Here is a 17,985-nt window from a genome sequence, read left to right as displayed (position 1 = left end):
ACGGAGGCCGGCAGGTTTTGTGAGCGGCCGGACTTATTCCTTTCCCCTTCATCTCGGGAGACCCGAGTTGCCCGATTATTATATATTCGACGAGATTTCTTCCCCCCTTTCTTTGGCGCAAATTAATTAGATCGTTAGCCGTTGATCGCGTGAGAGATAATTTTCTTGCTAAACTGCTGAGAAATTGTTCAACTAGGAAGTTTCGAAATTACTCTAGCATTTGAAATGATAATTATTAATTATTTATGTTCCTTCTTCTTTCATCGATGTGCGTCAAGTCGATTGCTTTTGCACAAATTAAAGTCAAATAGCTTTCTAAAATAAATTTATAGCTCTCTATAAATTTTCATGCGGAAGGATATGTTATGTGAAAGGTATTGCCAAATTATTTGCGATATATATATAAGTTCTAAACTATTGATTTTTAATTCTTTTCGTTTCGAGAATTCATCGACTCTTATTTGGCATCATCGCACTCTGTAACCCTGCGCCGCATTTTTCGCGATCACGAGCGCTCATTTAGGAAATAATTTAGGTTAATAGATTAACCGGAGGAAACCAATTCTCTTCCTTTATTATCCTTCGCAATTTCCGTAATTGCCCACACCCTTTTCGGGCGCAGCGCAAAGTAGAGCGCGCGCTCCTTTACCAAGGAGTCCGCGTGTCCCGAGATATGATTTGCAAATAGCTGAGAACACACATGTCGACGTGCATCAATGGCGCACGCCACGCGACCGAACAAGTCCGGGTCCTTGAATGCAACCGAATGCTCTCGCTCTTATACATACACGCGTCTCTCTTTCGAAACGATTTTAAAAAATCACCAAGTCACGAAATCTCAAAGCGCCGCCTCGAGATTGGTTACGTGACATTTATGTCCTCGTTATCGAGTTTTGGATTATACTTTTACGATTGAAGCGGCATAGATCGTTTATGACACTCGACATTCCTTTTACCGCGATGAGAATTTTACCCATCGATATATTACGCGAGATTTCAACGATTCGAATGAAAAATCTCGCTATGAAAGCGCAGACGAACGGAGATTTTGACACACGAAAATTGGACGTATCATTGAAGGCCCTTCGTGGAACATGCAGGACGTGAGTGAGATGGCATTTCTTCCTTCGCGGAGAGAGGATCCGGGAATCCACGCAACGAACCCGAGTTTTATCGCCTTGCCTTGGTAAAAGACCTGAAATTTGGCCGGACCGGAGTCCGGTTCGAAATTAGTATTCATTAGAGTTTTACGTGAGATTTTCAACGAGTCACGTGGGAATAATGAAGGTAAATGTGGGGTCCGCGGTACCACTTGCTCGGTCGCTTAATAGTCTCTCTCTCCGGTCGACCCTTTCACTCTTCCTGCTACACAAACTACCGTGCGCGTATCATCGTAAGTTCGTTTATATTCGTATATATTCTTTCGCAAGTTATCGTTTGTTTAAAGATTTTCTTTTGTTCGAAGATAAGGTGATATATAATATAGATCGGAAAGAAATTTCGACGCACAAATATATAACAATCTATTTTTCACAATTTCTTTCGGTATAAAAATAATTCCGCAAATTTTATAATTTATATCGATAAATATAAAAGATAAAGATTTAATTATACAATATTTGTTTCCTTATTTTTATCGTGATCATTCGAGTCTAGATCGAGATTGACGGGAGCTTGTCCATTCTCGGAGCGCAAACTCGCTTGATCGCGTTATAAATCGAAGGCTGATTGATCGTGAAAATTTACAATCACGCGAAAGGGGAAGGGATGTAAACCTGAAAAATTAGGAGTTATAAGGTAACGTGTTATCTTCTCGGGGATAATTACATACGGGAGTATTAATAACCAGCGAGGTCGTTAAAAAACCGCGGTGCAAAACACCTCGCTGTCCTTTTTTCACGTCCGCGGCTTTTTCGATACACGACGAAGAAATTCCTCTGCCCCACCTCCTTTCTTTCCCCCCTGCTTCGCGATATTACCTTCGCGGCTACTTTTATTATTCATCGATACGCTCTTCTCGTTTACGATCCGCGGCGATCGTCTCTCTTCCGGATGCATAAAACAACGGCCTTTTTGGGGAACTTATTATTGAGAAGAAACGCAGCGCGCGCGTCGAGTTTCGCCGAGGCGGCAACGAATTTCGCCGATGGCCGGCCGTTTGATCTCATTTCAGCGAAATAAAGCAACAGAACAGAAGGAGAGAGAGAGAGAAAGAGAGAACTTGTCGGTGGAGAAGACCGGTTGGATATAAACGGCACTGCGGAAGCTTCTTCTCGCGAGCGAGCGAACGCGCGTGTCCAGTCGCCTGTATCATTACTCCTTGCTGAAACGTCTCTATCCATCCGCATCCCCGCGGACGCGTTTTCTCATTTCCTAAGTAAGGGATGACACAAAAGCCCCCGTGTGCCTCCATGCGCGAAAGGAATCTAGAAAATAAGCTTCTCCTCCTTTTCCAACAAGTTTTCTTACAATTTTACTTGGACTTAATTATATAGACTGCTGGAAGATATTTTCTTATGTCTTCACGGCATTATTACAAAATATATATTTGATATACAAGTTTTCCTCTTTACGCCGCATTCCTTTGCCTCGAAAGAAGAAGAACAATATCGTCCGAAGAGTCAATCTTGTGCTGCGAGGCACACGCGCAAGAATCCCGCCTCGCCTCTATCAAGATTCTTCGGGAGATGTCGTCGCTAATAAGCTCTAATCATTTCTTTTTGTGTGGAAATCGAGACGTTCCTCCCGAACGTATATATATATATATATATATATATATACCTGGTACCTCCCGAGGTGATGTACGACACGCGCGGGCACCTGTCCCTCTTATAACCCGGTCCTCCCCGCACCCCCGAATCCCTCGGTACCGTTTCACGGCTAACCAATGAATTTTATGGGTAGTCTAATGAAGTCGTTTCAAAACTCGCCACCCAGGACCGCGGCGATCTTATCGTGACTTAATTGGACAAACCGTATTTCATCGGAGTCGGATTTGCGGCCTGGCCAGCCAGTTTCATCTACCTCTTCGTGTAACGGGCGACCGCTACTCGTCCATGTATCTTTCGGGGTACTTGAGTACTTTGGTCGAGCGCCTAACGACCGCAACAAAGACGTCGCTACTACCCTTTTAAGAGGGAACAAAAAGCGACAGTCTTTAGAAGAGTTAACGAGCGTCTCTCTTCTCAATGCTCGGCTGTCAAAGGGCTTCCGAAGTGCCCGAAACGGGGGAAGGGGAAAGTGGTTGACGTGTCCAAATTTTTTACGAGGCTAGAGTTTCTGCGTAAAAGAACCGTGGATTATTCCATTCGCTAACGCGTCGTTTAATCGGAGAATCTCGTAAATGTCTCGACTTTTCAGCATACGCAGCTTCTCTCGCGTCTCTTCTTCTTCTTCTTTTTGTTCCCCGATTTGATGTCCGCTCATTTTCGTCGCGCGTCACCAGCCGTTTATTCGCTCGTATCAGCGATATTCGATGTGTTCGATAATAAATCGCTCTGTTATCGCTTCCTCTTTACCCTTTCGTTGTTCGATATGATCTGTCCATCGCTGTTATCAACCTCACTTTTCTTGCTGCTCGCGCCTTTGATCTGTTTTTCCCAACTTTCAGTTTCTTCCTCTCTCTTTCTCTTCTACTCCCCTCTTCTTCCTTTCTTCTTTCTTATCCTACCTGGAAGAACAGGCTACGCTCGTTAGTCAGTGCACCTGTACGCTTCGCGACCAATTCTTCTGTCGGATTCCGCCTCGATTCTGATTTGTTCAAAAAAGGTATCCAGCTTTAGCGATTGATTGGCCTAGCAATTTACATTTTAAAAGAGGGCAATTTTTGATGTTCTATTTTTAATTGATGTATAAATATGTTGATATATGCAATTACACGTTACTAATTAATAAGATGTCTTAAATGTTTGTTGCTTTTAAATGGAAAGATTTAAAAATTGTGACTATCTGCATTTTTCTAGTAAAATTGCAATTAATAGATATTTCACATTAGTAAAGTCTCATTCAATTAATATGACAAATATCAGTTTTTATCGAACTTAAATAAAATTATTTTGATTCTCTTTAATGAAGATTTTAATAAAGATTTTCGGTGCGATAGATTTAATAATAAACAAGAAGAATCGAAGATCGACGTGGGTTTTGGAAACCGAGGCTGTTCGTCAGGACACGAAATGAAACTTGTGCACCTGCCTCATTCTGCCAAATTCTCTGCCCCTTTTCTTTCCCTCTAGCTCATAGTAACATAACATTTGTGGAATCCAAAAAACAACGTTAAATACATTAAAAATGACATACCTATAAGACGTTTAAATTTATTGTAACTTTAGAAAAAAATCAAGTTGAAAGAAAGCAATCTTTGAAGTTTGTAAAAAAGTTATACAATTTTTAACGACGAATACAGTTTGCATTTCATTCGCTGATTTTTTACAACATGAAAATGTCATGAAAATCACGATTGTTATCTTTTAGAGCCAAAATTAAAATGTTGCTTTTTCGAAAATCTAATTTTGCTCTCTAATTATTTCTAAAAAAAGTAATTGTGTAAGAAATGCATTGATATATATATATGTATATGTATCTTGTATGGTGATATTATGTGATTCTCTCTCTCATATATTTATACTTGGAAAACTTACTTTCTACCAATGCTTTATCCAGTTCGTTCCGTTATATATAACATGATTTCTATAAAAGGAAAAACCAATCTACTGAGCCATTAAACCTGCTTAATCTAAAGTCGTTGGCAACCCGTCTCGTTTGATGTCAGAATGGTTGCTGAAAGCTCAGGCGTTACCACTAATTCATCTTGCTGAGAAATTCTCATCTCGCACTAAATTATTTTTTTTAAGTTTTAGAGGCCCAAGAATAAAATTGCTTCTTGAATATTGTGTCGTGAATTTAGTATATATATATTTTTTTTGTACATATATATAATTTATTTTCATATTTATACAGAATTTCTGTATATACAGTTTTTATTTATATAATTATTCATATTTAAACATTTATAACACTTATCTTTTTTACAGAGAAGATTAATTATATAAAAGTCCCCTAATAATTATTCCGTCTTACGTATACATCCAAAAGTACGCACTTAATGAAAACGAGAATGATCATCTCGAGTTAACCGTCAATTTCTCGTTGCACAATTGGATTCGGCAAATGACGAACTTTCCTCGCGTCGTTCATGTTATTATAGAGTTTTATATTCGCGGTCCGCACCGTTATTTCACTGAATCCCCTTCAATTTGCAGCTGCGACCCATATAGAGCTCCTAGGGACCATCGTACACCAATTATTTCATTACAATCAGATCCCGGAGACTAATGATCGCAATTTGTCTGAGACCTTCAGAAGGTACCGCTCGCGTCCAAATACGTCGATGAACCGTATGTAAAATCCCGAGTCTGCCCGGAGGCAGAGATTTATTTTCGAGCGCGTGGCGCAAATGGAATTAACGAGCGCTGCATATATAAAGTGTCTTATTGCGATGCAGTATATTTCGCATGTGCAATGGGACGCGTAAATTGTTATGAAAACTCAAATGATTAACAGTTTATGAAAATTACATTCAAAAATTGTAATTTACGCAAAATAATAGTATGGTATTATCAACATATTGGTGTGTAAAATAATTGTGCTCAAAATTCTGCTAATGATCCGTACTTATGTGCTAAAAAGAAGCTTAACATTGATACGAAGCGACGTACATAGCTTGTAATTACGCGTACAATGCGTCAGTGTTGCGCCGGAGCTACTTGTACATTCCCCGATAATTATTACCACGAAATGCAAATTGTGCAATTAGCCGCGCGGTTGAATCAGTTGATACGTGTGTAATGACGTAACGCGAGGGATATTCGAAACACTTTCCCGCGGTATTTTACTCGGCGTTCCACTTTCCAACTTTAGTCATTTGCGTCCTCCCCTAAAGAGCTTCCGAGGGTAATTGCTTATTTTTCGAAAAAAAAAAGTATCCATTCGTTATTTTCACATAGAGTGTGTGTGTTAAACTCGCGACTTTTTACTTAGCGTTCGCGTAAAAGATCGTAATTGCGAGAATACTCAAGTATTATATAACTGGTTTCCAGTGGTGGACAAAAATCTTGAAATTCTTGAAATTTTTTAATCATTCGCAAAAAGTGTCTGATGAGAAAATGATGGGCGGCGACGAGCCGCGGTGATCTCTGGTGATTCGAGCGAGAGTGGCCGCTTTTAAATTACCATGTCAACTAGAAAGCTGTCCGGGCGATCCGGGAAGCAATCTAGGCAACCTTGATGAGACCACTAGGATCGCAAAGAAAATGTCTTGACGAAGTCGGTCCGCATTAACTTTGCAGCTGACGAAAGTCAACTAGATCAACAACTGGATGATTATTACGTACGACCGAGTAAGGCTAATGCATGATGTTTGATAAGAATGCGCCGTGCATTGACCCACTTCTAGGACTTTCATTTATGTATAGCGTTGCATGACTGATTAAATCGCACAAAATTCACGGGTCTGGTTTCGAATCTAGCGTTTGTGAAACCAAACATGCAAATCTAGGTAAAGTAAATAGCGCACGTGATTTAATCCGTTGGGGTTAAGCGATTATATGAATAACAGCCGATTAGAATTGGCGAGGCATGACTGGTAGCTTGTCAATATCTCGAGAGCCTGTTTCGAGACACATTTTAACTTGTCATTTGTACGTTGCGTTATGCCATTTCATCTTATGCAAAGTTTTAATATTTCCGACAGTAATAAATGCTAAGCAAACGTGTATTCATAATTTATAAGTTAAAACGACCTGACAGTTGCAGATTGCTCAAATTTCTGGTGATCATAAACTGGAAATTGCTCGGGTTTTTATTGATTGCCACGAAAGTAGGAAATCAAATGGCTCCGTATCTCATTCACTTTCCTTAAATCAACTCGTAACCATCGTATAATAAGCTTGTTATTGCTTGGCAGGAGAAGCAAAAGGAGACTTCCTGGCTTCTTTACGGCGTAAATTGAATGACGCTGGAACCAAATATTTTTCACGACATCGTGTGTGCGCATTTTTATTACTCTGTTTTATTTTTTTACAACTAACGTATTCCGCTAGAAGGCAATTCTCGACCAAACGATCTCCCATTCGATTTTACCGTTAATGTCGCGCGTGTCGTCGATAATTAAACCGAAATAGTGTTTCTTGCCCGCCGGCAATTATTCATTTTCGCAAATTCTGATTGCACCCTTCAGGAAGAGCGCGCTGATTAATGAAACGCGGCGAAGTTGGTGGGTGGGAAGGGAATAGGGAAAAGGAAGAGAAAGAGAGGGGACGAGAAGGTGGACCGAATGCAATTTCAGCCGTCAGTTTGCGCGGGAGAAGATAACGGAGCGCCCTCGGGAATTTATTCCCGGGAGCCCCGATCATCCGTGAGACAGACGGCGGCTTTTTGTCGTCACCTCGTTACGGCTAACGAATGACTTTCCTGTCCCCCCGCCCCCCAATCTGCGCCCGTTTTCACGTGCCCGAACGGTTCCCCCGATGGGAGATTTATGAATTTAATTAAATCGCTATCGAATTCTCTATTTAATTGTTCCGTTTCGGCTAATGTTAAATTTAAAAGATACAATTGTGTGCATACGGATCGATTGTCCATTATGATTTATAGATATCTTACTCGTATCTTGTTCGCTGTCATTGCGCGAGCTTGCCTGCAATTGTATATCCAACTATGGTAAGACTAGTCACTCGCTATTTATAAAATGCTCGCAATTTAGTAGTGAGTTAGTTAAAAACGGGAGAAATCGTGACTTGTTACACGCTATTTGAGAATTGTAATTTAATTTATGGTATAATCTTACGTATTAATTGTGTAATTACGGAACATTTTACATAAATTTTCTATCATTTTCTATCATTCCAATAAATATAATACTTCTTACTCAGACTCAATTATTATTGTTATAATAGCGACTATCCAATACAAGAAAAACCTGGATGAGACTCATAATGATAAAAGAGAAGAACGAAGAGTGAATTTTTACTTACAAGAACAGTTTATGTAAATTGAATAATGAAGGGGATAATTTTATCTCTGAGTAAACTTAGTAATCGACACCCTTCAAACTCATTAAAGAATTTGTGATTCAAATGGGATTCAATAGAAGAGGGATATCTTTTCGGAACGATTCATTATTCCTTTTAAACTTCAGCAATAAATTACGGATTTTCCGGAAATACATTTTCGAGATAGATATCACTGATAGATCCAATATATACCAAAGTTAAGGCACGCGTGAAGCTTGCCTTTTCCCTCTCCTAGATGATTAGATCTACGCGTCTAAACGCATAAGTGCAGGTGCACACGATGTCCAAACTGGTTGATATAGGTTTGGATAGGCGCGAGCATGAGTGCACGTCAAGATACATTTCTCTCTATGCTGGGGGGTACGGGTTTCCGCGTGATATGAAGCACGGTTTAGCCGTATAAGACCCGGGGTGCTTTATATACAGCGAGCGTATTACGGGAACATGCAGTTTAGGACTGAAAGAGCGCTGGTAACTTTCCAAGTGTTTAGAGTACAAAAATCTCTCTTATTTTCGTCCTTTTTATCGCATTTCTCTCGGAAGCTCTTTCTCAGTTTACATATTTCTGTGCTCGGGTGTGATTGAAGATCCTGATTCACATCGCGTGTTTCTGTTTTGGATAAATGCGGTAAATATCGAGGGAAGTAAGATAACAATTATTATAGTAAGATTTTGTATCTTTTTGATTAATGACGAAATTGAAATTAGCTGTGTTTCTCAGATTACGTATTATTGTTATAGAAAAACGGTATTTTCCATTCTTAGATATATAAAAGAAGTGCGTATTGTAGGAGAATCTATATTTCTTTTTATTATTTTTTTTTATTATTTCAATATCTTTGATTAAACCTTGTTTTGTTTCAGAAATTTTTTAAAGAAATTTGAACTATATTTTTTAATACTCTGTTTAGAATTTTCAACTTTCTTGCTTTTTAAATTTTTGCAATCCTTTATTTGGCTATGCACTTAACGATTGTGTGTGTGTGTAGAATATACACATGCAACATTCTGTATCATAAATTCAATAATTGTATTTAGATTTAATATATTTATTTACTATAAACTTATAATTAATTGTTAGAAATATATTTAAGCTAGTTATACAGTTAAGAGTAAATTTAAAAGTGTTTGACATGATTGGCTAATTAAAGCTTAATTAGCTTAAAAGCTGAAGGCTATTAAAAAGTAAGTTTACGTAATTCGTAAGCACCATAATTTATTTCCTAAATCAGCAGAGAGACTTGTTAAAGTGTGATTCATTATAGAACCGGTTAGAAAAACAGTATAAATAAATATTGTGAAATGTATTTTCACCTCGTAGTATTCTCTATTTATATCCTTGACTAAGGGGATTGTTTAATAAATTAAAAATCAATCTTTTTCTTACAACAAAATTTGATTAGCGATTATATTGTGCTATATTTTTTTCTTTTGGTAAATAATGCTACACAAAATCGATACAACATGAAAACGTATGTATCTATATAATTAATTTATGTATAAAAATGCGAGAAATTGGATACGTGTCTCTACCCAGGTAGCAAAAGGAGAACGCACAATCTGTACATGAATAATATTTGACAATTCTTCACGCATAGTAAATTAAATGAAGAAGCTACCTGTTTCTTCGCTACATTTGTGTTCTACTAAATTATTTCAATTCTTGCACGATAAATTCATCAACAATTTCCTGCCGAAAGCATTCTACATGTATCCTACTGTATATAACTTTTCGAAGTTTCTATATTCTTACTTCAGTTAGAAATATACTAATCCGATAGTGTATGTGTATTATTCCTAACATTTGGAGAGCATACTAAAAATTGGCTACAATTTCATTAATATGAAGTAACAGTATCGAAATAACGTAGCACTGTCATAGTGACTACTTGTTGATGGCATCTATCTGATTATATTTAATTTCATGCATACGCGCTTTACGGGAAAATAAGATTTTATTACAATATCATGCTACTGTTGTAGTTCAACGATGAAACATTTTAATTACTATATACTGATGGAATGTATCCAATTATTATAGATTTATACGCATTTAGGTAATGTGTGTTCATCTCTAGCATATAGGATTTTATCATATTATCATGCTACCGTTGTTAACTGATTTTGTCCTATACATATTCTATTATGTATTATCATTCTTTGTTTTAATATTTCTTTGTTTTTATCTGTGAGTGGAAAGAAAGCTAAGTTTCAGTATCTTTTCAGTAGCATCGTAGAAAGTATCGCAGAGGTTATCTATAAGATTTTATTAAATTAAAAATAATCACACAAATATTATTTGAGCACCAAGAATCGCTATGACTGTCTATGGCCTTTTCTCGATTTAATTTGTTTATACATATCGCAGTCTTGTCGTAATTATTGTTTATTAAATAAGATACAGTTGTTTTCCTATTCATCTTATTTATTCCGAGAGACTACTTTTATCTGCACTTTTAATGCATTTTTTTACAAATAAGTGACTATTTAGGTCAATTATATACAATTTATATTCAATTTATATGTAATGAATATAATTTAATAATAATAAATATAAAATTTTACGGAGATTTATAAAGGACTGTTAATATAGTGTATAGACAGATAGAAATGTGAGGTACATTCAATGAATTGTAGTGCAATATAAGCTGGCATAAAATACAAATTATTTTCAATATACAGTAGTGCGATAGAAGCTGGCATGAAATACAGATTACTTTCGATCTACTGTAGTGCGATAGAAGTGGAAGTGAAATACCAATTACTTATGATCTACTGTAGTTTGAAGAAAGCATGGATGAAATACTACCTACTTTTGGTCTACTGTAAAGCGATAAAAGCGGGAGCGATAAAGTACAGCCGATTTCGATCTACTGTAGCGTAGTATATGCTGTCACAAAATGTGCGTCACGCTCAATCTACTATGAGGCAATACAATTAAAAAAGCGTATTCGAATACAATTCAGATATTGTATGAACTAACAAGCTTCCTCATCGAGAACAACATTTACCCTTCCATTATTGATTACGACTTGCTAGGATTGAGGAACGTAGGGAGAGCGGTTATAGCTGCTTTTTAGTTTGTGGAATTTAGAATGCTACAACCGATCTACCGTGCTACTTGGGCTATAAAATCGCGATAAGTGCCAATCGCATATTTATAAGAAGTTGGGTGTTACATATGCACAGATAATTAAGATTTCGTTCTATTTTTACAAATTTTAATAGATATGTAATAGATATATATAATGAAATATGTTATTACATGTATATAATATTTTATTTTTATTATATTATATTTTTATTATATTATATATTTATTATGTGTATTATAGATATATGTATATGTGTAATATCTGCGTATTTAATATAATCCAATATATATGTTCATGTTATTCATCTTGATTAGATTATTTCCACAGAGAATAATTATTATACATATAACTCCTATTTTTAAGCAAATATACTTTTTATACAGAGATTGAATAACGAAAATGAAAAGCCATTGTGTCTGGTATTCTCTGGCTGTCATCTCGATCTTGCTGTTACTGCGAAGTAAAAACGTCGACGGTATTCAAATATGGGGCATGCAGGTAGAACGTGCTCCGCTTTTGGAAAAATTCGTCTGGAAAACGCTGGACTTCGCTTATCCGGATCAGCGCAGCAGAGAATTGGCGATCAAGAATGGCGAATACGTGCCGGAGAATTCTCTGCCTGTGGGCATCGAGATTTGGAGGAACAAGCTCTTCGTCACGGTGCCAAGGTGGCGCGATGGTGAGTGTCAAGAAATATTAGTGGTTAAAAAATGACGACCTTCGCTTTTGTCGCGATTAAATGACGTTTTAGACGACACGACAGACAGACAGACAGACAAACGGATTCTGGAAACGAGGCGCGACGCTTCAAAGTCAGGAACCGGAAGCAGACCTTGGCATAATACGCGGAAGATCACCATAGGAGGTGCACGCCTCGATTCCCGTCTGAGCGACTTCCGGTCCGCGGGACAAAAAGCGCCGAAAACCGCGAGCGAGCTCTCAATGGGACCGTTTCTGTCTTTGTCGACCCCCGCCCCCATCTCCACCTAACCCGGACCCCCCAAAAATGCTCCTCCCACCTCTTTACTTGCCGAGGAAAGGGAAACACAGCGCGAAGGAACGGGTTTATTCAACCTCTCTCGGCTGCCCTTTATTCACTCTCCATTTTTTTTGCACGGTCTATGTTTATTATATACGTTGGCGCGCGCCACCGTTTTTTGTCACGCACAAAGGCCAAACAATGACGGCGGCACGCTGTGTAAGCTCTTTAATGTTCCACCCTTCCATCCTTCTCTTTTACTTCCTTCGTAAGACCTTTGCGAATTCAACGCGATTTCACCCTTTCGCGCATTTCCTACATATCTTCCTTTCTCTCTCTCTTGCATTTTTTCTTTTTTTACAACTTTTAACTACCTATTGAGTATATTCTATATTTAATAAATTTTTTTATGTTTTGAATGATTTATATTTTGCTGATCATTGTGCTGATTTTATAAATTACACGATAAAATTTAATTTTTATAGTATTAATTTTTATTAAAGTACAATAATGCAAGGTTTTATATACAGGAATACCGTCCACTTTGAATTACATACCGTTGGACGTTAATCAAAGTGGATCACCGAAACTAATACCTTATCCGAATTGGTCCCAGAATAGGGCTGGTGCCTGCGGCAGCGGGTTGACCACCGTCTACAGGTGATGTCGCTTAATGTGATTAAGCTTGAAAACATCTTCTAAAACATTTTATAAATATTTTTTTTTAGGATTCACGCAGATACATGTGACAGATTGTGGGTATTGGATACCGGGACGATAGGAATCGGTGAAACGACTGTGCAAGCCTGTCCTTATACCTTGAATGTATTCGACTTGAGAACGGATAGAATTATAAGGCAATACAGGCTCCGATCGGAAGATATTAATCAGGTACACAGCTCTCTTCGCGCTCGACTTATATTAACTCTCTGATTTTTATAATCGATTTTTGGACTTTTTTTTATTTATTTCATCTAGAATACCTTCATTGCCAATATCGCGGTTGATCTGGGAAAAAACGGTTGCGACGATGCTTTCGCTTATATGTCCGACGAACTCGGTTATGGTTTGATCGTCTATTCGTGGCAGCAAAATACATCCTGGCGAATAACGCATAGTTACTTTATGCCGGATCCTCTGGCGGGTGATTACAATATCGGAGGCTTGAACTTCCAATGGGGAGAGGAGGGTATTTTTGGGATGAGTCTGTCACCGATACAACCTGATGGCTATCGGACTCTCTTCTTTCATCCTCTCAGCAGCAATCGGGAATTTGCGGTTTCTACAGGGATCTTAAGAGACCAGCGATTGGCTCAAAACAGTTATCATGAGTTCCAGGTATTTCAGTTTTTCGTATTTATTTAATATAATTAATCAATAAATTTTTCGTCTATTATTTTGGCCAGTTTGCTGTCTAGATTTCCTTACACCATAAAAGAAGCTCTTAATGTTTGATATTATTTAATTAATTTAAGAAACTCTTATAATGTTACAATTATTTAAGAGATAAAATATTTTGAATGTTTTGAAATTTGTAACTGCAGCAAAAAAAGTTATTTATTCATATTCATATTCATTTCAAATTAAATAAAGAATCTCTTATTACTAATCATTTACATATACACAACAATTATCATATCATTAATTTATCACTAATTTTTATTTTTTATAGGTGTTGCAGTCGAGGGGGCCGCTGTCTCATTGCACGTCATCTGTGATGGACGAGAACGGTCTTCAGTTCTTTAATCTGATCGATCAGAATGCAGTCGGCTGTTGGAATTCTATGCTACCTTACGTGCCAATTAATCAGGCAGTTATCGCCAGACACGACGAGGCTATGATATTTCCAGCAGACATTAAGGTAATGTCAGCGCTCCCGTAATAGAAAACAGTTATATCGACTATAAATTTTCCTCGTCAAACTCGTTATTTTCCTTCACTCTTTATTACCTTCTTTTTTTACTCGCTTTAGGTGAAACGCGGCTTACTCTGGATCATATCGGATCGGATGCCAATTTTCTTGCTCTCGACGCTGAATTACACCGATATAAACTTTAGAATACTCACCACACCGGTTCAAACAGCGATCGCTGGAACAGTCTGCGACAACATGCCGTTGAGATTTATTAGTAATCAGATCTGGTAAAGTTGACGGTCCATTGCGTGTTGATCTCTGTATTCGAGAATATAGCTAATAAAAAAATGACATTAATTAAAACTTATTTCCCCGCTTCTTTCCCTTACACCTTCTTCGAGGTTTCGTTGGACGTGCCTGACGTTGAGAAACGGCTAGAGGTTTTTCGGCTCGTGCGGTGCGAAAATGGCGAACGGATTGGCGTGAATCAGCATCGCGTCGAGCCAGAAGGCAGCAGCCAAGCGGTTTAACGCGTGGCCCATTAGTTTTGGCCCTCGTTTCCGATAATTTGAAGGCCGTTCCTGCGCGGTCCCTGATATACGACCCGATTATTGCTTCCTTCGAAAATTATCCGTTTCACGCCTCCGCCCGTAAAATATGGCCACGCGCTACGTCTGTTCTCCGGTGGGGCCGTGCAGAATTAGAACTCTCTTTCTCTTCGGGCGACGCGATGCACGCGGCCCGTTTATTATGTTTCTTGTTTCTTGTGCAGTTACTCTGTCGAAGTAACCCCGAACGAAGTGCAGTGAGCCAAACTTGATGGCTTCGAAAAACGCCGTCATTATAATACTTTTCTTGATTTATTATTTTTTTCCTAGTCCACATATATATGGTAATATCGCACGAATTGTATCGGGCGCGGATCTACTCGTCAGGACAGAGCGAGTCGATGATTTACGCATAGATCGCAAGTGAGATCTATCTCCTGCAGGGAGTTGCGGGAGACCCTGAAATTTACGTGGCCGATGCACCCGCCTCGAATGCTAATTCCGTGAACCGATAGATCGATAGATCGCGGCAAACTCGGGCCGACTAACTGGCGATTAGAGGGTCGAAGCAGATCAGGCCTCCGCCCGATTGTTCGCCGCGATATCGGCGCGTTTTCAATTTGAAACGAAAACGAGTCTTTTCGCGTGCTGCATATCCCCCCGATCGTGATAAGCCGGAATCTTAATGGCTCTGGAGCTGTCTCGTTAGCGCCTGGACCGCGTGCATCATGGACCGAGGAGAAAGATCGATCGAATCTGTGATGAATTAGATATGCGCTCGAGGCTTACCTGAAAAATCAGACTTTTTATCTCGTTCGTTATCGGAAGGAATATTACATGAAAAATTGCCGCGTTCGTCGTTAAGTTTCTCTTGCAATCTCTGACGATAAGAGAAGAATTGTGTTATCGATAATAACGAGATATCAGTGATACAACTTGCGGAATAATTGGCACACTCAAGAGATACGTTGATGGTATCTCGTGTCAAATCACGCGCAGCATCTTAGATTATCAGATTTAGGTAACGACTGGGCCAATCGAGTTCTTAATTGGCTTGAATCTCGATTGTATCAGAAAAGTATCTTTATTTTTGCCCTGGTTTTTTACGTGGTTTATAAACGGAGATAGCAGAAATAAAATATTTCGCTATTTTCTATTGTCTTACAATTAGATATATGTCGCAGCGATAATGAATTAATTTACTTCACACGATGTTTAGTTCTCATTTTCTTACGGAATGTAAGATATATTCTCAAATATTATAATCCAATTCCAGATATAGATTTAATCTCTCACTTGAAAAATAAATTATAAATTATATATTAAATTACAAAGAATTATACATATAATATAATTCTGCCAGTGGATACGATTTTGACGTTGGTCGAAGGGCTTAGTACTTGGAAGGTATATCCTGAAGGAGAAGTTAAAGGACTCGTGATAATGAATATAGAAGCATCGTCTCGAGTCGCAAATAACTCATATACATATATACATATAATGAGCGCATTTCATGCATTGAGCGCACATTAATAATGCATCGCGTTTTCAGTACGTCGAGTCGTGCCGTTTTCACGTGATAATTTTATGATAATAAAAACAACAATTTACTGCTGCCCGCGTAGTTTTTATGTGTATATCAACTCTCGCCCTAGACTCTCTGAAGGGCGTTGCTCATCGCTTCGTGGACGCGAATCGTAAAATCATCTTCGAGTGATGAGAAAGAAATGGGAAGGTGCGAAGGGAAGGTGGCCATTGCGCCCGAAGGTAAACATAAAAAAAATTGGTCCGAAACTGCTGTGCTGATTACACGTTATATACGAAAATCTGCTATCGCAGTGGCGTGTTCTGAGTTTGCCGAAATTGCTCGAATGTTGTTCAAATTTTGCAAAGAATCTGTTTCTTACGTTTCTTTTTCTATTTAGAAAGAATTTTTTCTCATTTACATATATGATAATCATTTTTTATAAAACAACTTTGGCCATTTATAATATATTTTAATATATAGCATTTTTAAAAGGATAAATTAATTAATTTATAAACATAACTCTCTCCATATATAATTATATACAGAATTATATTCATAAAAATAATTTTAAATTGCATAACTCGACTAGACATGCAATCTCTTTATTAGGCGAGATGGAAAAATATCGTTAATATCGAGAGGAATAAGAAATCTTCTCGATACGCCACTGAGGACCGGCCGGTCGAAATTTCAGGGCGAATTAAAGTACACGGCGGCCGGATTTCAAATCGGCGCTCTATCCATAGGTTTGTTTTAAATTAACACCTACCCCGCGTCGAACACATGGGCACAAAGCACACTTTAACACCTTTTTAAAAGGTGGCTGCACAGCGGCCGTCCCGTTTTTGTTTTATATTTTTTATTTCTTTTTCATCGGCGCCAGTAATTATGGGGTACCGGCGACGACGTGAGTCTCGTTATAAGTTACTCTCGGCCATTCTCCCATATCTTCCAATCTTTTTGATTTATTTCAGTTTCTGACTCGAGTAGAGGGGCTCTTCTATTTCTTATACCGCTGATATTCTTTTTACACACTTCTGCGAAAATATTATATTACAAAAAAATTAAAGTCGACGATGAAAATCATAATAAAACGTAATTTTATTGCTTAAAATAATGAAACGTGTGCATTTCAATATTATTAACATATTACTTGTCAAACTTGTTATCAAATTACATATGTAAAATAAGTTAAAAAAGTAATGATACATAATATATGAAAATATTATTTTAATAAATAAATTTTATATCTGTATAAGTTCTATATAAATTATTATATTTCCATTAACCATAAGTTTAAATTTTATTATCTAACATTCAATTTTATTATGGATTTTTAAAAAATGTATAGATAGATGTTTAATATTAAATGTATAAGCTTCGTTTACAATAAAAAAAATGTTGTCTAAAATATTATATAAGAATGATTGCGATGAGAATTGTTGATGGGAAATAAGTTTTTATCTGTATAATAATTTTTTTTTAAGATAGATTTCTTTTTAAGATAGACATCAGTGACAATGTTGACCAAGAAATAATATAACATTTATTTCTTTCTTCCATGAACTGAAATCATGAAGAAATATAATGAGAATAATTAAAATAAAATAATTTTACATGATATGTATACATATATGTGTAAAATATACAATAAAGAAGAAAAAACGGCTATCCCGAAGTTTTTCGTAAAATTCTTACCAATTCTCGTTTAGTATCGCCATCTGGACCCATTTTAGAGACTTATGTAGAATTACGTAGCCACATGTATATTTTTTCGACACTGCCGATAAAACCATTATTTGTTGTAATTTCGTATTACATCATTATTATTATACATATTATAAATATTATACATATTATTATAAATTTTTTATTTAATAAACAATATAAATCTGCACCGTATAGTGT

General features: G+C 37.3%; 1 protein-coding gene across 3 annotated transcripts in view; it reads left to right on the top strand.

The window, feature by feature from the left end:
• Y-y (yellow-y) overlaps window positions 1–14,347 on the top strand; it is a 46,319-nt gene extending 31,972 nt beyond the window's left edge. Inside the window, exons 1-7 of one of the 3 annotated variants that reach the window (XM_083048126.1) lie at window positions 8,520–8,543; window positions 11,551–11,846; window positions 12,677–12,806; window positions 12,875–13,037; window positions 13,125–13,484; window positions 13,819–14,007; window positions 14,119–14,347. In XM_083048126.1, the coding sequence (XP_082904252.1) occupies window positions 11,567–11,846; window positions 12,677–12,806; window positions 12,875–13,037; window positions 13,125–13,484; window positions 13,819–14,007; window positions 14,119–14,292 (1,296 nt within the window). In that variant the 5' untranslated portion in view covers window positions 8,520–8,543; window positions 11,551–11,566 and the 3' untranslated portion in view covers window positions 14,293–14,347. Of the gene's footprint in view, window positions 1–8,519; window positions 8,701–11,550; window positions 11,847–12,676; window positions 12,807–12,874; window positions 13,038–13,124; window positions 13,485–13,818; window positions 14,008–14,118 lie in introns of those variants that run through there. The other 2 variants (XM_083048124.1, XM_083048125.1) reach the window with 2 other exon arrangements.
• Window positions 14,348–17,985: the final 3,638 nt, after the last annotated feature.

The sequence above is a fragment of the Prenolepis imparis genome, unplaced genomic scaffold (genome assembly GCF_030444845.1).
Source record: "Prenolepis imparis isolate NDT839.2.m4 unplaced genomic scaffold, iyPreImpa1.0 SCAF_10, whole genome shotgun sequence".
In the NCBI taxonomy this organism is placed as follows: Eukaryota; Metazoa; Arthropoda; class Insecta; order Hymenoptera; family Formicidae; genus Prenolepis; species Prenolepis imparis.
This window is presented reverse-complemented; position numbering and strand designations above follow the sequence as displayed.